The sequence below is a fragment of the Tribolium madens genome, unplaced genomic scaffold, assembly GCF_015345945.1.
Source record: "Tribolium madens isolate multiple individuals breed KSU strain unplaced genomic scaffold, Tmad_KSU_1.1 Scaffold_2;HRSCAF=44;Tcas5.2_LGX, whole genome shotgun sequence".
NCBI classification, from domain to species: domain Eukaryota; kingdom Metazoa; phylum Arthropoda; class Insecta; order Coleoptera; family Tenebrionidae; genus Tribolium; species Tribolium madens.
The window spans coordinates 5,405,111-5,428,247 of NW_025400995.1; the positions used below are offsets into that span (position 1 = coordinate 5,405,111).

The window sequence follows — 23,137 nt, forward strand, 5'->3', positions numbered from 1 at the left end:
GACATTAAAATGTATTTAATCAGAATGCAGGTGGATAATTGTAAACATAAAAATTGGATTTTAAAAGCGTGTTACCGAGATGTGGGCCACCTGCCCTGTGTGGGAACAAATGCAGTTCAAACGAGCGAACTTGCAAACGGAAATAGTACACGTTCGATTAAGTAATTAACTAGTGTAATCAAGTTAATTGAGTGACTTAACTAAGGCGTCTGATTTGATTAATTGATTTATGGATTGATAATTTTTCAATAGTCACTCGCGTCAATCCGAGGCAAATATTTATCGGGAGTATCAAAGCTTTAATTGACATCAGGCACATCACAGTGACAAAATATTATTTGAAGATACGTATTACGAGATTAAAGTTATTTCGGTAAGGTGAAAGAAAAGTGTATTGATTTAATTAGTTAGAATTCAATTACGGAAAAAGCAAAAATTCGATTTGTTCATGTCTTATGTATCACATAGGAATTCTTTTGGAGGCTCTCACAGATTTAGTGACGATACGTGTTAAGAGTTCTGCGACAGACGAAGATATAAAAGATCTTAAAGCTCCCTTTAGTGGTTTTCCTGGAAGTTATTGGAGATAAAACTTCGTGTTAATGCAGAAAAACGTGCGAACACACACTGCTAAGATTGTGGGTTCAAATTTCTCTTCTCGTCTTTTATGAATTATGGTTTTAAGTCAGGTGTACATTAAATAAATTAAATTTATTCAAGTCTTAACTTCAATGTGTAGAGTAGATATTTTTCGTCAATAGAAGTTTATTTTAGCTGCAAAGTTTGAAGTTGATATTTGTGGTTGTTAAAATAATTAGTCATTTGGGAAGAGTTGGAATTTTATTAGGAAATTTTGTAGCAAAAGCGACGAAAACAAATCCAAAGCTTACTGCGAATCAGGAGACTTACGAAAATTTTAGATAATACGAATTGTCTTAAGACTACAAATACCAATTCAGTGATTATAACGGTGCCGGTGGCCTAAGAACGAAGAAAGATCGATCGATAGTCTCGTTTAGAAAATGAAGTAATTTATTTTTTCTCGGTTGATTGTGCTTGGTGTATGATAAATTATCTGGAGTAAATAAATAGAAATAAAATTGTCAATTTTTTGTTGTTGTTGAAAGATGTTTCTGATGGTCCTTGTGGCCCCTAATCTGCATGATTGAGACTGAGGATGATAAATTTCAATTTATTTTAGTATGAAAGATATTCCAGCATGTATGTTTTTTGTTGAATGCACAAAAAGAAAGAGAAATAATCCTCATGAATACCTATTACCGTGAAATAAAAAATAATGGAATTATGTGGGATCAATGTAGAATTTTTCGTCTCATTTTGTGAGTTTAATAAAATTGTGTTTATTCGCGTTGGTATTTGCAACAGTGGTACGTTGTTCGGAAGTGGTGGTTTAAATCGAGTTCATTGTTTTGGTAGAAAACATGAATTTTGTGACGAATGTTCTCTCCATGTATGTTGATATAATCGATAGGTGTACTGTGAGGAAATTAAAGATCCGTCGATCCATAAAATAAATCAATTGTGGCACGGGTTAAAAAGAGCGTTGTTTAAAATTAGATTAACTGGGGAAATATTTAGTAGGAATACACGCGAGACCCGGACAGACACGCAGAACGTAGAAGAGCGGAAAAACGTAATAGGTTGTATTCTGGTGTGGATGAGGTCCGTCGAAATAGCTTCGCGTTCACGATACATTTTCGTCTGGTCGGTTTCTTCAGGCCCCAGATGTCTGATCCGATTCTAATTGCGTCGATTCAGAAGTCGCTCGGGTGTTGTATAGTCCAACTTCTCGATTGCCGGATGTTTAGGAGGAGTTGATGGTTTTCGACTTTTCGTCCACGGATAGCAAGTTACATGATCATAGATTAGAGATGAAATCGTGGTTACAAAGAGTTCATTTTATCATCGAATGGTTTGATAGTGTTACTTGGGATCTTGTTCAAAAGGATCACTTCAAAAGCGTTTTTCGACACGCCTTTAATCCGATCCGATCACTTAGATCGGGTTTCTTGGACGAGACAGAACTTTGTTCGTTTTCGGCAAGTAAAATAAAGTCGGGATAATGTGCGGTCACTTTTTGCATCCCGCATCCCCCAAAAGCCGCCAGTGACCAGCGGCGCTGTTATCGCCTCACGTTACCGCGTTATGGTGCGTATTCATTTCCGACAACTTTATAAAGACAATAAAAAATGGACGAGCCCGCCCTAAATATAACCGCCGACACGGCCAAACTTTTACGAGTTCGTTTTTCATAATACGATTTAATGCATCCGAGGGAAGTAATGATGTTAAACCGAGGGAAAAGTTAGTAATAAAATGTAGATCGCTTTTTTCAAACTGCCGATTTTATTGATATTTAGGGATAGGGCTCAATCGATACATGTCATGGCCGACGCTAAACTCCAGCACAATGCCAATCGAGCATTCCACCATTCCACTAACGGTTACGAAACCACGATCAACGACCACCGCTGACTCGTCACACTATACTCACTATAGCATCACCAAAGCCTGATTCCTGTCACATGCCTCATAACTACCATATGCTTTGTCGTTTCTGCATAATCTACCTACTTCCGAATCGACTTATAAATATTCACCACAACACGTACTCTCTTATACAAAACCATTTCACCACTAATCAGTCTCACTCAGATACGCTATCCCTTTGTTTAGCCTACACTATTACAGACATTCCACGGTCAATAACACGGATATTTCGGAAAATGGATTGTTTCCAGGTTCTATAAACATATCCATATATTAGACTCTATGACGACCAAAACTAGATACCGAAACTCTTTCGCTATTTCTTTTAATTTGCATCTTTAAAACCAACTAATGCTGAGATTATTTAGCCAAAAACCAATAACCATTTACGACGAAAATTCGCAACGCATTACATATGAATGATAGCAGCGATGATTCCGAAAATGATGCTGATGAAATCTTTTGTTCCTCATTATTAACACAACCCAATAAACTGTTGATTAGAAAATTGAAAATTTGACTATGTGTCGCAGTCGGTAGGAATCATTTTTTATACTGATAAATATGTAAAGAGGCCTGAAGTCGCGCTAAAATCTAAAAACTCATCTCTTTTTCGGTTTAAAAATATACCCTCGCTTGGTGGTAAATTTACCGATATATTTGATTTGAAGGCCAACGCAGCCGGGTTCGCTTTTACGATATAAAGGCAAGTATAAAGCGAGTCTGAATATCGATGAAATTGTCTTTTTTGTGACGGAATGTACTAGTTGTAGACTCCTGATTGCCGGAAGCACGCCTATCTGATTCACTATTGAAAATAGGTGAAGCAAATTTAGAATTGAAGTAAGCTTCAGTGTCTTATCTGAAAAAGGTTACAACGTATTTTATTCTACACAATGTAGCACGGCCATTTTCTTGTGTTTACACTCGTATACGTGTCTGGGCCCGGTTTAACATCATAGGTTGGTAGTAAAGCGCGGAAATTATATTGTAGAGTAAATCAACATTCTCGATTCAAACTGCCCCATCTTTCTTACAAGGCCTCAAATGAGATTTCTGTTTCTTCATACAAAGTAAAAATTGCAATTTCGTTGCGATGTAATAAGTTCGATAATATACACAAACTGAGTAAAAATAATGAAATGCAAACTTGTCAGTTGGGTGAGGAACAACACTATGGCCTACCGATGCTTCCAAAGGAGCTGACAGTTTTTCGTTTTCCGCTTGTCTTAACCGACTGTTGGTGGTGTATTTGGAGTGTTTCATCGAAAGGTCGGGAATGTTAAAGGGAAAATGTCGAATATAAGAATATTTTTCAATAATGTGAGTGACTAACTTTTAAAAATATGTTTTAAAATATGTAGTCCGTGATTGGGATTTACTTTAGTTAGAGGGTGATACTCTGGAATAGCAATTTGTTTCATCCTCTCATTTTTTTCGAAGAAGACGTGTTCAAATTTTAAATTATCAGATGATTCTGATAATCCCATTGGACTACAGTCGTTTAGCGTTGAATTGTGCTGCTATTTGTTTTGTTTTCAAAGCTTTTACAATCTGACAAAGACCCAATTGAATTTAGTTGAAACTAGTTTTGGGAGATTCTGGTCTTTGACGGGCCGGGTTTTTAAGGTGACTACATCCGACTACCGTGCCTTTATCACAATAAAACGTGATCTAAAAATGTCATGTTTTCAAATTGAAAACTTTTATTTAATTTTGGCAATCGATTCGGGTTCAATTAATTGAAATAAAACACAAAGCAAAGAGTTTTATCTGTGTGAAGTGTTTTGTATCAATTTATCTTTGATTGGCGTTTACATTAAAAATTTATTCGTTTTAACGTATTCGAAAAATACTTTGACGTGATTTTAAATATTAATTTGATACGACCCACATTCAAAAGTGGTTTGAAATGATGTGTGTGTCTATAAATTATACGTATAATTTTAATAGGGACGCGGGATGAGATTTCTAAAGTACTTTCTATTATTAGAAATACTACGTGTACTTATGTAAGAAAATCGATTGCAATTTTTAAACACGTCATCGTGTTTCTATACTCGTTGTTAGAAGAGAGTAATTTTATTCTTCTTAAAAATATATATTTTTATCAAACGTTTTCGAGATTTTCATTTTTAGAAAAAGTGTCACGAGTTAATTTACTCTAGTGTACGTCATTTCTCAAGACGATATTTTATTTAAATTACACGAGATTTTGTATAATTGCAATAAAATATTATTTTAATATGTACTGTAATTAAGTAAAAGCTCTTTATCGATTTATGTCCATCTTGTAAATGTGTGCATGAGAGGATTTATTTAATTTAGTAAAAGCTATAGCCATAAATGGTAATCTTTACGGAGGTCAACTTTAGGTTTAGGATATCCTTAATGACAACATAGTAGAGTTGTAATGACTTGTTTAGGAATTCGACCCTAAGACTCCATTTTCTAACATTAGTCGAACCATAAAATACCGAAGCAAGGTGGCTTGTTTAAGGGGCGAACCCAATAATTCGGGATAATTAAAAGGGATTTTTTATGAAGCGTTTTCGTCCATTATGTTTAGTAATTAGGCGGAATAATTAACAAAGAGCTATTGAACTTAACTTTCCCAGTGGTTTAGCGCGAATTTTTCAGGATTTTTAAGTGGGCCGTCCTGGAGAGATATATTTATCTGTTAGCAAAAGAAAATTCGGAAAAATTATGTAATTAGGTTGTTTTTGTGAGATTTTATGATTTATAGTGCAATGTTGTTTGTTAAAGTGGAGGAGTTAAGGTAGAAATGAACACTTTGGGAGGATCTCGACACATTCTTGGTGCTCGTTATAAAAGCAGCCGAGGGTAATTCCTGCTTTTGCTTACCCTCTCGAAGTGTAACCATGTAATAGGACTCTTTGCTTGGCTGACTGGCCCCCATCGCATTCACTGCTACCACCCTGAAACTGTACACTGTGTAAGGGTGCAAGCTTGTAACTTGGTAACTGCTCTCGTTGTTCGGAGTAAGAATTTCATCTATCACATTCCATTCGCCGTTCTCGCCAACCCTGAAACGAAAACAATTTTAGAAAAATCTTTTGCTTGTTAAAATTGACGATTACATTTTTTACGGTTCAATTGTAATCCGATTTAAAACGTGTTGCCACACAAAAGACGATTGTAAATAAAAGGATACTTCAATCGATCTGATTTAATAACGGATTTGTTAGCACGTGATTTTCATTTTAAAAATGTTTAACTGAAGGCGAATATTTACCGTTATCTTGTTTGACTTATTGCACGCATCATGATGACACAATTAAAATAGTTTTAATCTTTGTCAGAATGTAACAAATAAGCATTACAAGAAAATCATTTATAAAGAACAAATAAACGACCTAACGTCTTAAGGTTGTCTTAGACAAGTTTAACTGTGCTTTGTCGTCCACTAGACCCACATCAACCTGACAAGCTTTGGGTAAGGACGAAAACGATTGATGACTATCTAATAGGCGGTTCTAGGTCTCGGAAATTATGATAATATAATGTTATATGACACTATCGCCGCTTGTGTACAAACACATGAGTAGTGTGGATTTCCGAAAAGATTTTGTTGTGACGTGATGACATTTATTAAATTTTTATTGCGAATTTGCGTGTCTTTAGAATTTTCTTAAAGATATTCGATGCATTCATTTTAATGCGCAATTAAAAGTTTCCGTCGTTTAGATTTTTGGCAAGGTTCGTGCACAAGCTGTCGAAAAGGGGAACAGGTGGTCAAAAATCGTTCATGATTTATAAAATGGTTGAAAGAAATAACGTACGGCGTTGTAAATCGCAGTATGGGTTTAGTGTGGCCCAGTTTCGATAGCGAAAGCTTTTTATTTGGTCCTGCTTATATAATGATATATTTCGGTAGAATAGTTGGAATATTTTGGGCGTGATTTAAACTCGGCTATAACCAAAACGCGGTGATAAACTAGTGTGAATAAATTGTCGCTTTTTTCAACAAACATGTTCATTTGATTAAATTTTGAAACAAGAGAAAAAAGCTTGTTTTTCAGTTCGCTTTATTGCATGTGAAGCTAACATAAATTGAATGTCGAACAATTAGAATGAAATATAATTTCATATCGAGGAAAGTTTAGTTCAGAAGTATTGAATCCTGGATTATTTTCTCTTTTTAAATGCAGTTCGAGTGCAATGAGAAGTGGTCAACGGAGCGTGGAAAGGAGCTTGCGGTAAAAAGTGATTATTGGATTGCACAGCCCTCGACAAGGAGCTTAAAATCCTTAATCTACTAATTACAACCCAGTATCTTCTTTTCTCTTTTACTTTTATCACTACTTTTATATTATTGCGGTGAAACATTTACATTTTTTCACCATTAGAAAAATTTATACTCGATTTTTGTAATCTTCTCAGGATAAATAACTTTTTCAACCTAATTAATTTCAAAAGGTTTGTGAATTCGAATTTAAAATAAGTTACTTGTAAAAAAATAAGCAGTTTTCTTGTACCTCTACAAGTTTTCATTATGACATGAAAATTTTGCTAACGTAACGAAATTATCGACAATTTCCAGCTTTCGTATCCATCACTTTTTTTATAATGGGGCGGGTGATCTAATGGCACAATCTTTTATCAGTACCGAATATGAGATATTTCTGAGCTTCATTCAAGATTGTTTACTTGAAATGAAGAATATAATTGGAAAAATAATTTCAGACATTGATCACAATACCCACAATTTGATAAAAATCTTTCTACTGTTTGTAACTCATCAGAAAGAAGGGGTATAGTTATTCTTTGTTTTCATATTAAAACGTTGTAATCGTATTATTTTTATGCCTCTTTTAAAGCACAATAATTAAAATGTAAATTGTACAGGAAGTGTTTTGTTTTCATTAGAAAAAAAAACAAAACTTTTCAAAACTATTCAACCTAATAAAACTGTTTGTCTGTCTTCGACATCAAATACAATAGCGGTATCAAGACACAATAAAATCTAATGAATATAACCGCAATTAACGGTTTTGTATAGCGAAAAATATTGTTCGTTTATACACATAAAGCAATACATTTACACATGATTGGATTGTTGAAACAAGTTTTTTCAATTTGATTTTTGAAAATTTTTACTATTTTTGTAGTCACATATAGAGCTACATCTACGTCACAGAGCTTTTATGGTACAACAAATATCGTAACAGTTAAAACTCTGTTTAACTTTTTGTTTTATTTTTCTGGTAATTTAAACAACGTAAAGATCATGTGAGAGAAAAGAAAACATGGCATTTGAACAAATTATTCACTGTTAATAAATTATTCAGTTGTTATTATTTGATTGCTTTTAATTTTCGCAACTTTTGTTTGTTCTATTAGTCTATATTATTTTTAAAATGCGATTTCTGTAAGGTGACAGAAAGATCTAATTTTGGTTGGTGAGTGTAATTTGCGTAAAAACCTTTTTTTTGATGTCTTAAGAAGATGAATATTGCTGTCAAGGGACGAGGTCTGTATATGAATAATAATTTTATAACTCTGGCTAAAAAAAGTGGAAGAGCGTATAAATTTTGATTATTTTCGAATGACTCATAAATGATGATTGCTCTTGAATGTGCAAAATGCCGAGGAGAACATTAAGTGTTGAAGGTTTTGTTTTATTTTTCATGGCACTTTTATTGTTATTATTATACATTAAATTAATGCTTCGTTAAAATGTTTAGAGGACTGATACTCAAAGGCAAGAATTTGCAAAACAAATTTAAAATTTTTAGGTTTCTTTATATATTTGAAAGAATATAAATGAAATTTTATATCGATTTGTGAGGAAACGACGAGCTACTAATATTTACAAAGGGCTTCAATAAAGCAATAATTAATTTATGCGTAGCATATTTCCAAGTTCAAGTTCCTTGTTTGTATTAAAATGCTTAGGGTGTGTATATGAGCAATAATTTACTTGCTTTAGAAAAGGGGTCGTATTATTGGTTCGCGTGAAGGATGTTTATTATTTAAAGAAATTACTATTCGTGTTGGCCGAAAAGCGACAACTGAGATATTGATATTAAATCAATCAAAATATTAGCCGAAATAATAAGTTTATTTTTACATTGAAAAAAATATTTAAAAACCTGCCAAATATTTATTTATATATAAGCAGGAAAATCCTGCGACAAATTTGTACGAGGATGATGAAAATAAATATGATTTTAAAGCTGTCACATCGTCTAAATTTATCCTAAGAAAATGAAATTTTGTACACATTTAACTTGAAAATTGGGTTAGTGATGGATATGCATTCACCGCTTCTACATCAAATTTCTAACAAAAGCGTGCACAAAAATTGTCCAAATTAGAATTTCAAAATGAGATGCCACTGATGAAATTTACTTCTGAACAAATACAATACATAATTTTTAGTAGTCATCGGTATTTCAACTATCAACTGTATTTAAATTGGTTCGGAAGTAAATTGCATGGAAACAGTATGAGGAGAGTAATGAAAAATCGAGTAACTCAAGGCTGAAAACTGAATTTCATCCAGAGAATGCGTAGATAACAGTTTACAAGTTTCACTTGTCGCTCCGCTAACACATGATTAGTTTTGATCGAGTTGTCACGATTTTTGAATGGAAATAAAAACCATGAAGCGATTAATGTTTTATGAAGATGAGGAAATTTAGCTGAGTGTGATAAGAAGTGATCCGTGTGTGAATGAGTTAATTTATTGGTGGAATCGTTGATTAGATGAACGGTTGGAAAACTGGTCAAATATTCAATATTCGATTGAATTCAGCGATCGCATTTGCAAAAGAATGAAGTGATTAAATTATTTTTTAACCGTCGCTGGTGTTCCATTTTTGATAAAAATAAAATATCAAACCTTGGCAGGGTTTCAAATTGAATAAAGGGAGAGTCAACGCTTTGTGCACTGGATCCTAGTAGAACTAAGGTCGATTATGTTGGCCCATAACTGTAACACCAACGTAACTCATCCTCCGGCTCACAAGAAGGTCGCATTCGGTTTCGTTGCACGTATTTTTGTCTTATCTTTGTATAATTCATCATTCATGTGATACAAATGGGCGCCCGGGGTGTCAAGTGGAGTTGTATTATTTTGATTAGTGTAATGTTTCCTCTATTCAGTTAGATGGATAAGGGATATGCTCCATTGTGCGGATGGCTGCGATAGAATACAAATGTAAAACATAGAACTGCAATTACGATTCTCGTATACAGAACACACATCCTACACAGCAAAAACAATACGGTTTGGAGTTATATTTAATAATCTAAACATTAGAGATTTTCATTTTCTTGTCAAGTGCTCAAATAAATGACTCCTTTGTAAAAGCAATAAACTGATCGAGAAAATCTTTTGCTTAGAGGCTGTTGTAACTCAACAACAAAACTAAAAACGTCATAAAACCACCCCAAGTCCATTCAAAGCTAATAACTGTCCAATAGCTTGTTATTAATCTATGTCACTTTAAGGTCGAGAAAACTGTTGTCTGTCCAACTTCGTAAGGAGTTTACCACAAAACTCTACATGTACTCATGAAATTGTAAATACACTTTGCTGTAATTTATCACGATCAGGTAGACTAAAACGGATTCTACGCAAAAATTTTCAACTTCCGACTAAACCACACGCTTCAATTAAAACGTTTACTACTAATTAACTCGAGCTAGTGTCACATCTGATTATTTTGTGCGCTTTAAATTTCATTGTTCTTTTTTTGAAGTTTAATTACTGTGGTTTTTCCTGTTAAAAAAAAAACTACCACCGAATACATATCTTGATTAGTTTAAGCGGTCGTATATTGAATTTAACTTTACCGACAATGCGTCAATCATGGCTTAAATTTGCCATTGTGGCTTTACTTTCACTATTTACAAATGTCGAACCAGCAACAAAATTGTTTTTTGGTAAAATATTCACACACATGCTGAACATTTATTATAATAAGACATTGACAAGCGGGTATTAAAAATGGTGGATGCGCAGGGATTCTTCAGCTACTATTGCATTTGCGTCAAGATTTAAAACTCGACTTAATGCGAGTTATTATTTAAAAATTGTCGTTGTAAAATATTAAAACGGTTTTTCTGCTCCAGTATTTTTTTGTCTGGAATAAGAAATCAAATAGGTACTTGTATAATGGTTTAAATTTCCGTCGCAACTGATAGTTAGTTATTTTTAATAAAAGTTATATTGAACTGCTTAACGATGCACTTGTTTTGTCAAAGTAATGTAGATGTATCCAAAAGTTATATTTTTGTATGTTATAATAATGTTAAAGCTTTGAGACAGCGTACATTAAAGTTCTAGCTTTGAGAAAGAAAAGCTATTTTCAAAATTACATTATGGTTAATATTTTTCCTTGCGGAATTATGAAACCGACACAAATATAAAATAGAAGCAATTCTAAAAGCGCACAGACACTGTTAACCACTAGTGTTGCTATTAAGTGATAAATTGTAGAAACAACAGTTGTCAATAAAAGCCACTAAACGAAGGAAATACATTTGTTGTTTTTATTGCAATAAGAAAGTGCTGTTCATGAGAGAGTGCTGATATATACATCTAAAAACATTGTTTTAAAATAAAAACTAATGTTGTTGGTGGAAATTACAAAAAGATCTTAGTACAATTTAAGATTTTGTCTCTGAAGCAATATAACTTGGTGTTGTTATTAGTAAATGTATTATTTCTTTATCAAAGAATTTTATTTAGTTGTTGACAATATTGCTTTTGCTAATTATTATTATATTATTAGATTTTTTTATGTGTTGTAAAATTAAATATAAGGTAAAGTTATACAAACTACACTTTGTAAACGAGAATTAAAAGCTGTAGTAGCCACGTAGATTTCCCTAAGCGCTTGAATACAATCCTACGAAAAACTCCTTTCAAAGTAATAATGTTTTTCAAAATAAACAGCCTTAAACACCGTTTGAATAATTTTAAATTCACAGTGTTTTTGAACCTATTGCACAGTGATATGTGCTATTGTTTTTGAATTAGTTGCCAAGAAAAACGTACAAATTTGCGAGCAAAAATCAATGCAAACCGTTTACTGTACAAATGTTTTTTAATAGCCAATTTAAAGTTAAAGCACGTGCATCGCGGTCCCCCAGTAATTTACGTTACGCTCTTTGACAAGAGGTTTTTGGAAAAATTGCCTGATTTGGTCCTTAATTTTATTTGACAAAAATGGTTATTTGGAGTAATTTTAGTCTGTTTGAATATTTTGGCGTTAATTGAACGTTATTTAATTTGAATTTAATTTTTTCCGATTGCGATAAATATTCATGTGTTTTTTTATGAAAACGTATGATTGTATGTCAATTGCGGAAAATGATTTTCCGAAGGCTCGAGGGCTGTACAATATCGCTTAGGGGTTGTTTTAAAATAGGTTATTTAGTTGGGAGCTTCAATACGTTAAATAATACATCAAGAGAGGTTAAAAAATTTGAATTGGAGATACAGAGAATAATTTATTTGGAAGGGAAAGGGAGCGCCCCCAAGCGGTTTCAATACGATTTTTCTAATTCTGTGAGCTGTAACGTCGTTACTAAGAAAAATCGGTTGCTTTCAATTAAAGAAACTTAGGAATTTCCAAAGTGCGTATCTCTGAGAATAAGAAAAATTTGAACAAGTTTTATGAAAAAAGAAGCTTCAGACGTCATAAATTCGTCTTTACATATTCTGTTCTCCTCTCGGGAGAATTATGGACAAATATCGGTTGGTCTTTTCACACGAGCAGTACAGTATAACCATATAGGATTTGGCTCGAACAGGCAACACTAGATTACTATTTTGTCTTATACAAAAATTTGCTTAAATATACTACTATACTATAGAACTACTATACTATATTATAGAATATTGCTGTTACTGGTTGTTATTAAGACAAACAATATTTTTACAATTTTTATGTGTCATTAACTGCTGATAAGAGTTAAATTTCTACTACACCCTTCATTTTCGTTGCAAGAAAAAAACTGTATCGATTTTGCTTTTTTCTCTTTTTTCTCTTTAATTACTAGCTTAAAAAATTCTCATTTCAAGTATCACAGTGAGTTTTAATCAATCATCGGGATCCAAGCGAGGTGGATGGATATGGATTTTAGTTGCTCTCATTTTTCGTTTCAACTTTTTTATAAATAAACATGTGGAATCATTTTTACACAATTTGCTTTAATAATAGGGATTTTACTCCGCAATCTACGCCTTTATTATTTCAGCGTATAAACACTTTGAGGTTTTTATTTGCTAGATCAATTTTGCCTAAATAATTTGAATTTTAAATTAGCGAATTAAAATTCAACAAAATAAACCTGGATTAATTCCATGAGAGTAATTACACCTTTCAGAAATAAACCAAATTCTAGATGAATAATACCGTTTTCTGTTCAATTACTGCATTTCTACGACGATTTATTAAATGATTAAACGATTTTAATTAGACGCGGCAATAATTATCTATTAAATCGGTGTCGTTTATACTAAGGCATTTTTTCTTTACAAATAAATAAAAAATCTGTTAGTAAAATGTTGACAGTAGCAATTAATCAAAGAGTAGTTTTTTTTTGGCTACGTTGGTGTGAAATTTATGCATATTTCTGTACTTCGTGTTATCGTTGAATATGATCGGAATATAAATAACACACAAAGCATGAAAATAGTACAACTAGTATTTAGTGACATATTTCCGTGTAATTAGATGTATCACTTTGTATCGTTTTGCGTTTCGGTAATTGGGTTACAATAATTGTGGTAAAATCAAAAAGTTATTTTATGGAGTTCAAACCGTACAAAGCGCTAGTTTCCATAATGACTTTATGTACTAGAGAAATGTAATTTTCATTCTAGGCGACATTTAAGTACTTTAACTGTCATGACACTAAATGCTTGATTATGGCTGTAGAAAGTCATGATTTTAGAGTTTTGTTATTTAGGGTGATTGGTAAAGCAATTTATTGCGACATTACCTATTTGTGATCTGCATGTACAAGATTTTTAACAAAAAAAGTTTCTAACAGATGTCGAATTCCTACCTTAAAGAGTGTTATTCTAAATACTTATCCATCTGGCAGAGGAATTAAATTTACAAATTAAATGAAATAAATGTATTTAAGAACTTTGTAGAGACAATCAGTTTATTTAGTTCGAAATTCGGATGAAATTTAAAATAAAATGAAACAAACTCAATTAAAAGGGAATATTTTCTGTATTTAATTAGTCCCCAAAAACACTAAGTAAAATTAATATGCGTGTTTACCGTTGAAATTTTAATACGTTATTAAATAACATTATTCAACAGGACGCATTAAAATTTCATAATTTTTCAAACAGGAAAATTTAATTTAATTTGTAAAAAGGGAAGAAAATATTTTTTATTTTAAGAAAAAAACTTCTAAAAAATCTTAGTTTTTGAACAAGCAATATTTTATTCAATGTCTGCTGTAAATTATTTAATAGAGTTATTAATACGATGACGGAATTGTTACACTTTCCAGACATAAGAATTTTAAAAAAGTGTATTAAACGATATGTTGATTTAAATATCACTTTTGTTGAAATAAATCATTGTTGTTAATATTAAATGTGCGAATACTTGTGCATTTCACCGTTTCTAATTAGAAAAGTTAAATGTGTTTTTGCGTCCTCACGATTCAGGGAGTTAATCTGGTGCTTAGCGTTTTGTGCTGTAAAATTATTGTTTTCGGCTTTTTTTTTTTTTCGTTGAGAGATTCATCTTAGAAGCAGGAATTTGGGTTAATTTTCATGTTTTGTTTGTGCTTGAATTTCAAATTCAAGGCCAAACAAGGGATCATCCCTTGACGTGTATATTTGGTTGCCTATCTTAGAAAGATTGCCCCAAGCGTAACTCGATGGTAGAAAGGATTGAGGGAAAGGTAACATTAACATTCAAGACTAACAAACAGCAACAGTCTTATGTTTCGAATTGTGATTACATGTTTAATTTTGAATTAATTTAATTAAAATTAATTAGTCGATATAAAGTTACACGCTTTTATAAACAAAACCAATAATTCAACACTTAAACAGTGTCGCGAAGCAGAAAATAGCTTAGTATAAAAGAATTTCTAATTGGTTTTTAACCTTGAGTTTTAGTGTATTATGTGATTAAGAAAAGTACAACAATAAATGATTCGCATCTGTAAGGAGAAATGTGAATTATTATTAATGTTAAATTTTAACGTGTTTTCATATATAAATTGTGCTTGTCAGCTAGGTATGTTATTTTACTGATAGAAGCTTTAAAAATGAACTCACTCATGTGAACATTTTTAACTTAATTTGATGTCGGCTCAAAATTATTTAAGTGAATTTATTAGCCTTTCTAGTTTTTGGGATTTTTTAGTGAATTGTCTGGTACTGACGTTTATATGAAACTTTTATGTTTGTGTATGTACGTTCGGTTAACTCACAGTGGACCTTGCGTCTTTATGGTATGTTGCTGTTTGTTTTTGTAATTCACTTTTGTGTTAAATGAAAACAGTCTTAATTCATGTACAAATATTTAATACAAAAAAGAGCTCTGTGAATAATGGATGGTATTTCCAATTAACGCTGATTTTTCTTACATGTAAACCAAGAATTTGTTTGTTGATCTTAGTCACGCTACGGTCATGTAAGTGCACTTGGTAGAAAGGAAATATCTTGGGTATTCTATGTTATATATTTTATATTCGGTAGTGGTATAAATTTCATTATTTTATAAAGGCAGGTCGAATCGAAATTGTGCTTTCAACCATTTAAAGCTATTTCGAAACTGTCACAACTTCTGTACTATTGAAAATGTTTCCGAACATCTATTACAATCAATTAAATAACCACCTGTCACAAGTCAACTTCAGGATGTTCTTTTGAGATTACAAAAAGGTCAAAAAACATTTTATTTTAGCGAGAAACGACCAGGTAAAATTCAAGTATTGATTTTTTGTTTTGTTATTACAGTGAACCAAGAAATGTATTATCTTATGGAGATTATTGCCAACACAAATTTTCTGTTCAATGTCAGAAAGCTGTCCGTGTTTGCTTCAATTTCTCAATGTACCATATCTATAGCTTTTGCAGCATAAAGCTTTTTTTATCAAAAGTGCCCCACTTATGTTATTATGATTTATGAAGTTCTTTTGTCCTGATTCCTGTTTCTTGTCTTTGAATCGAAAACGTAAACAGATGGCGTATGTCTTTCTCAGTTAGAAAACTTTTCGATCAATGATTGTTACTATCGCGTTATACAAAAAGGTATTGATTTTTGTTGCAATTTTTCCGACAAGAATGTCTGTGTAATAAATGCTGGACAAAGGTTAATTTAATTTTAGGCTAACAGTCGATTATTACGATCTATTATTAAATTTGTGGCTACGTTTAAGTAAATAACAATTTTACACAAATTAAAAGCTTTTATGTGTGCATCCATAAACGTAATTTGTGTAATTCTGCACTTAAATTCTCCATCATATCCATCTAATTAAATCGGAGTCAGCGTGTTGCATTTTAACATAAAAAGTTTGAAGAGTTTTTGTTGAAGCACAAATATTTTTAAAAAGTGATATTTCCGTTGGTTGGTAGGAGAAAATTTACTCGCATATCAGATTATATAAATAAATTATTGGGACTTCAGTGGAATGTGTTTTGTGTGAACAATAAAAGACGGTTTTGGTTTTGTGAAGTTTGTATTTGAAGCATCAAGTGTAATGATAGTGGTTTAGGTTGACTATTATGGAAACAAGGAGCGACTAGGATAGAAAAGATTAAGCAAATTGTGCAAGTTTGAAATCTGATATGTGATTAATTTGGGCGTGTAAAGGTATGTACAATTTTCAGCATCTGTCGTAGATAAGGTTACAAAGTATTTGTTCGGAAGTAATTAAATCTAGCCTAACATATTTTGAGAGCTCCTTAGAGATATTTAATTAATTTAGTAAGGATTTAAGTGGAACAAGAGGAGTGTGGGTCCAATAATGCGCAAGGAATGTGTCTTTGTACCAGGCTTTAGAAATGCTACTACTAATAAGTAATAAGGGCAGTTAGAAATGATGAATTCCGATTATAATGTAAAATTGTGAGGGACGGAATTGATATAGTCGCAATCAAGAAGCTATTAAGAAGTTGCAGTTTGTATAATATGAATGCGCCAAATCCTTAATTAAGGAGTAGCCAGGCTTCAACGCGGTCTTGGTTCGCCGGTTTAGCCACACTTTGCTAGTATATGGCCTCGAATATGCTAATATAATGGCCCGCTAGATGGGGATATTGCGTAATAGCTTAATACAAGTTGAAAGAGGTTAAGACAATTGCGTATGCATGAAAGAGACGGCTTCTTTGCCACCGACTTCAAACTCATCTTCATAAGATCATTTTTACCCTTACTTGAGCCAACTCTCGACTGCTGATGAACTCTAGATATCGAATTTTTCAGATCAAAGCGTCACTTCTATTCAACTCAACAAAAACAAACTTCGGCATTTTCTAACAGCAGCTGTCAATGTTTCTCTCACAGAATTTTATTCAGATGCACTTAACTAAATTGTCACAGAAACTCATCATTTGAAAAAACACAATTAAATACGGTTTCATCATACTGTAATTTTGTCCTAACTTCTTAGAAAAACTCGTTCTTTTGCTAATTTTCTATCCGCTAGCTCAAAAAATAGTAAAAACTAATTCAGCTTTGAGTGACTTTTTTATTTATTTATATAAATGTCTGTCTATATACGCAAAAAAGCTCATTCACCACAGCGTATTCATCTGATTCACTAACAGTTGCACTAGTTTACTCTATTAAATTTTAATTAAAACAAAATAATTATTAGTTTTGTTTATTTTAAACACGTCTAGGTGACGGCTTCAACTGGAATTTAATAAAGCAGCAAATTTAAACGCACACACAATCAAACTATTTAAGTGGAAATAAATTATACTGAGTAAGTCCGATTTATGTCTTTTAATTCGAATTGTCTATTTAATAAAAGTTCTTAAAATGTTTACCAAAATTGCCCATACTAGGGCAATTAACAATAATTTCATTTAAAGTTTTATAGCTGATAATCAGCTACAGACACGCAAAACGAACTGCATCACTGTTGCAGTCACGTGATGGCGTGAAAATTAAGTATTGAAAGGGGAACAATGAAATGGTGAAAGATGAGCCAACGAACTGTAGTATTAAGTTATTATGAAAGTTTTAGGAATATACAATTTTCGTGTAGGGGTCGGTAATTGTTGGCTATTATTTGTTCCTCCTTGATAGAGTTATTTTTCTATAAATAATTTTTTTATCGATGGCTTCTTTTTGAACTATTTGTCTGATTGTAAATAATTTAAAATCTAAATAAAATTAAACGAAACGTTCCGTGTTGCTAGTATGCGACACAGCAGGGTTTCTGTAAGATTTTTTATCACAATAAATTGTGTTAATTTTTCTTTATTTATGCGGCTCTCATTAATTTTGAGTTAATAGATTAGGCACGGATGGCGTCCTTTTAAAGGAATTCTTTTGTAAGGTATTTATTTTAATTTGAGTGAGCAATTAGCGGAAAGTACAGAGAATGGAATGTTTATTTGAATATGAAAGCGATTAAAATCTACATATACTTACCCTTATAAAACACACTTTAAAGGAAAGATTATACAGAATTTTCACTTAGTAAATCAGGTTTTATTAAATGTTTGACTAGTGATGTGATGTATTTCTTTTTTCAATTCAATAAGTCAACTATAAAACTATTGTTGTTCAAACGACACATTGTAATATTGCCAGAAAAGTTGTTAGTCGATATATACTTTACTTTCCAAAGTTTATAAATAAATATCGGTTCTTTGACAGTTGCACATTTTCGTGTAACATTCCTTAATCGTAGCAAATAAAGAAGTAAGGACTATTTGAAAAAGCTCTAAAAATGTCTCTGTTTTGATCTAGAAGTCGAAACCGCACATTATTTTTAAATAAATGCGATGTACAAAGCACAGGATTGTAATGATTAAAAACAACAAGTAATAACAAAAATATTTTTTGTTATAATCCTTAGTTTTTAATTCGAATGGGTTGTGCTTTTGCTGCCTATTATCATCAATAGTCGACAGTAATAGGGAAAATATTCGAATTTATATAGACAACATTAATTATTATTGAATATTTAATAACCTCAAAAACATCAAAATTAATTCACAATTCGTCCGATAAAATAATAATAAACCGCTTGATTTTTTTGTTATACTATAGACCAGAAATTTAAATTTATATAGTTCATTCATTCATCATCTGGAATTTCCAATTACGCTTTGTTATCGATTTGTTTTTCTATGTAGCATATACGACACCTGTGACAACACAACAAGGGGCTTAGTATTATCTCCGTCTTTTCAGTGCTATCTGGCGTGACCACAAAAGAGATGTCACTCGATTGTAATAAAAAAAAAGTTACATTAGGGTATAGGTATTATATGCGGTAATATTTTCTACCATCACGTTAAAAGTTTTCATTCAAACGATTACCTATATCACATTACTATAGAAAAAAATTAGAGGCACAAAATCTGTCAATTGAGATTTATTCACGTACACAGACAGAACTTCCATTTTTATTAGTCTTTAAATTAAATATTTTACATTTTATTGTAAACGGCATATGGAAGCTTTGTGAGTCAAACGTGATTCGGCATAGAAATATTTCAAGATTGAAGAGATTTATTTATTATGTATGTACGCGATGTTTACGATTTTTTGAGGAATTGGTATACTTATTTATAGTATCTTCAGATTGATCGGCTTTTTGTTTGTGCTTTCATTAATTAAATTGGGTGGGCCTACTTAAAACGTATTTACACTTTTTTTAAGTACTGACAAACTAACTTGACTAATAAATACTATACACACTTTCATTTAAAAACTTATGTGAAACCTCATGATTCATAATTAAATGTTTGAGTCATCAAATAATTAGTTAGGCTTGAAAAATATTCGGTGAATAAAGCAAAAAAAGTTTCCTTTAATAGGGGTGTCGTAAAAATTTCGGTATTTAAATCATAAATTAATTCAGATTTTATAATTAAAAAACGAAATTAGTCTATTAATTTGATGACGATCAGACTTAGCGATGGAAATCCGCATCGATCGGTCTGCTTTTTATCGGCTTTGTGGCCATAAAAAATGTATATGAAAATATCTGAAGAAAGCGATGATTAAGATTTGCAAAATGTCTTGATGCAATAAAAGTGTTTGGGTAACACAATACGTTTCCTTAAATTCTGAGGACAGCTTATATTCCGCTTGCATACTTCTCCATATTCCACATAAATTTCAGCAGCAAAACTGTAACAGCTTAAATGAAAGCTTTGCTATTGCTAGTGTAAAATTACATGAATACACGTTGTGTGCTTTTTGAGACATGAATCTTCGAACAATGGATAACATGTGATGTTTTTTCGCCGACACTCAATGCATTATGATATCGTTTGACATCAAATTCACGTCTTTGTTTTCTGTATAACTAAACAAAATTATTGTAAACACTGGACACGATATTAAATATTGCCACCGGCAATTTTTGGTTTTCAGTCAAAGCCTAAATTTGAAAATTATTTTGAAAATTTTTATTAGGTACTTTTTGACAATTTCTTTTATCAGGTGCAAATGTAAAACAAGAAATTTTTTCAAAAAGTTTTAGGTTGCTATTATATAAAAAATTAAATAAATGACAGAACATAAAACACACAAAATAAAACATTTTGATACCCGTTAGCTATTCTTGAATTAGTTAGTTTAGAAAGTAAATAGTTTGAGCAAAAAAGTTTGGTTCTACTCTTCAAATAATTACGCACCTCGTATGCGCGTGCATACGTCGTGTGTATGCACGCATGCTGAAACTTGTCACTCACGTGTGTGTTCCTGTGTTCCAAGAGAGTATTAGCATCATTGTAATCACGTGTTCCATTTAGGAACTTTCATCAGCGAACCGGAGTTGAACTTAGTTTTTAAGTGTAATAATTACAAGAGTTCGAAAGTGAGGAGACAGACGCATGTGGTTTAAGTTAATGTGATTAGCAAAGCTGTATGTTGGAAAATTTGACGTAATTTAATCAACTAATGGCAAAAGTAGTTGTATTGATTTCGAAGGCGGTTTATAAAAACAGTGATTGTTCAATTGAATATTAAAGATAAGCTTTTAATGGCAATTTACTATAATACATTAATTAATTTCGGGATGTATACGCAGCAATTGATTTGTTGGTTGCAATTACCGGTTTTGATAGATTCGAAGAAAAACATGGTTTAGCGTAATATCGTATTGCCCGAGTACAATTAATAAGTATATAAATTCAAATCGATTTAAATATTTATCTTCGAAAAAAAAATAACTCTGTAAACAGCTCCGTGTATAATATTACCGTTATTGCAGTTGCTCTTTTATCGCTTCAAATCACGATAAATTTTAAATGAACTATGTCATTAAATGTTTTGATGGAACGACAGAGAAGAGAGCTTGTTTATTAATAGGAATCATTAGCCAGCAACAAATATCGAACGATATTGCAAAATTATTGTGTTTTATAAAAGTGGTGAGCTTTCAAAAAGTGTATTGTGAACGGTTTCCGTTTTTTTATTAGTTTTTTTTTTGGTTTATTTATAGGATAAGGCTGGGGCATTTGGAACTGTCTTTGAACTATTTTATGTTTACTTGGGGAAAATATAAAAATGTAGAAGTGCAAGGACTTATAGAATTTCCTGGTCTTGGATTAAACCTGTTTCTTCTTGGAAATTGTTCTTTGATGTGTTGTAGATTTTTATTTAGTAAGAAAAATGACTGGGAGTTTTATATTATATTCCACGCGTGTCGTTCATTAGAACACTAGAGACTAATAAAATTTTATAGTTTATAACTTTTCCATGGTCCTAAAGGTATAATTTTGAATGTAAGGAAATACCAGTAGCATGTAATTAATTAACAAGTAAAGATTCTCATATAATATTTAAATATCACTATACTGTAATTATTTTATTGACTTTACGTGGTTAATAAATGTTTTAAATGTTTCATTCAGGCACCTAATATTCTGTACTAGACGGGATCATAGTAAACGAAACGAAAGTAAACATCATCTTGGCAATTTTTCATAAAAATGTAAATTACAGTTTCTAACGGAAGAAAATATTTCACTTAGTGTTTTCACAGGATTAATATGTATGCAATATTTTAACTACAGGAAGGAAAGCATGTTAAAAGTTACAAAAGACGGGTCTTAATAAATCACATTTTTTTTCTTCGAAATGGAAAATTGTTTATCGACTCTGAGACTTGCATGTTTCTGGGAAAATCATCAATAAATCGTAGATCAATTATTATACGAAATATTAACTAGAAAGTGACTATTGCAAATGTTTATTATATTTTAATTAACTTAAATTAAGTTAAAGATGATAAATAGTTACGTTATTTTATTTTTTGTGTTGCGGAATAATATTCAATACATTTGTAGTATTGAATATATATTTATATATTTGAAGTATTGCGTGATTGTAACTTAATCGGCAATTTTTACCCTTGACTGAAAAATATTTATTTTTATTATATCTTTCCAGCAAAATCATAATTCTAACATGCAATTACTTTTATAATTAAAATGTTGAGAATAAAAATATTTTTACCATCATAAAAAGAGTAGAATTTTTTTAATTGATTCTAGAATAAAATAGTATAAAAACAATCCCTTTCCGTCAGAAAGCGGAATAATTAAACCTGACTTATTATGGAAGTCGTTTAAAAATGTTTAGCCGGAGATCAGCTCTTTTCACATTAATTTCTAAGGGATTTACATAGTTTCTGACCCAAGTAAAATTTATTCAAAATTAATTTATAAATAGTAGATACGTGATAAAATTGGCACTAGGGCCCCACTATTTGGCTGAGTGTAATTCGGTTAGTTACCTCAATATGTTTATCTTGCAAATATGGTTTGTCAATCAGTTCTCAGATTGAATGTTAATGTTTGATGGGTTGAATATATTTATCAGCTTCAGCCAGCTAATTAGTTTATAAATATGAAATTATTATAAATAAATGGAATTGTGTTGTTCTTTCCCCAATTTATTGATGAACGATTTGTTTTTGTGAAAATAAAATGATTTAACAATAAATCGATATAATATTTGTGTGTTTTTCCTTTCATGTCGATAGTGAGTCACTGATACTTCGTTTTCGTGTTGCTGGTGTTAAAGAAATTAGCATGTAAGTATGACAATTTCATTGGAAAGTATTAGTGGGTACTTGACATATAATCAATATTTCGGTGGTTAATAATTTTTATGACGTGTTTATGTTGGTATTCAATTTATACAGAGTGATTTTGAAATACACCATTTAAACTCATAAATCTTGAAGTTACGATAAGTTTTGTGAAAATAGTCTATAATAAGAAATAAAATCCGGCAGGTACAATAAATTCTGACTCTCAGGCGTCGCGACGGGGATGGAGAAAGGAAAATTTTAATTTGTATAATCTGACACTGAAAATAATTTTAGTAGTAGCTACATCTTTTTACATGTATCACTGTTAATATTGTTGTGTATTTCAAATCACTGAAAATCACTTTGTATATGT

At 31.5% G+C, this 23,137-nt stretch overlaps 1 protein-coding gene across 3 annotated transcripts in view; it reads right to left on the bottom strand.

Moving 5' to 3' along the window:
- The window catches only part of LOC123006511 (tyrosine-protein phosphatase 99A), a 102,820-nt gene that overhangs the window by 12,607 nt on the left and 67,076 nt on the right, over window positions 1-23,137 (bottom strand). For all 3 annotated transcript variants that reach the window (XM_044401043.1, XM_044401044.1, XM_044401045.1), the window contains exon 4: window positions 5,377-5,558. In XM_044401043.1, the coding sequence (XP_044256978.1) occupies window positions 5,377-5,558 (182 nt within the window). The remainder of the gene's footprint in view (window positions 1-5,376; window positions 5,559-23,137) is intronic.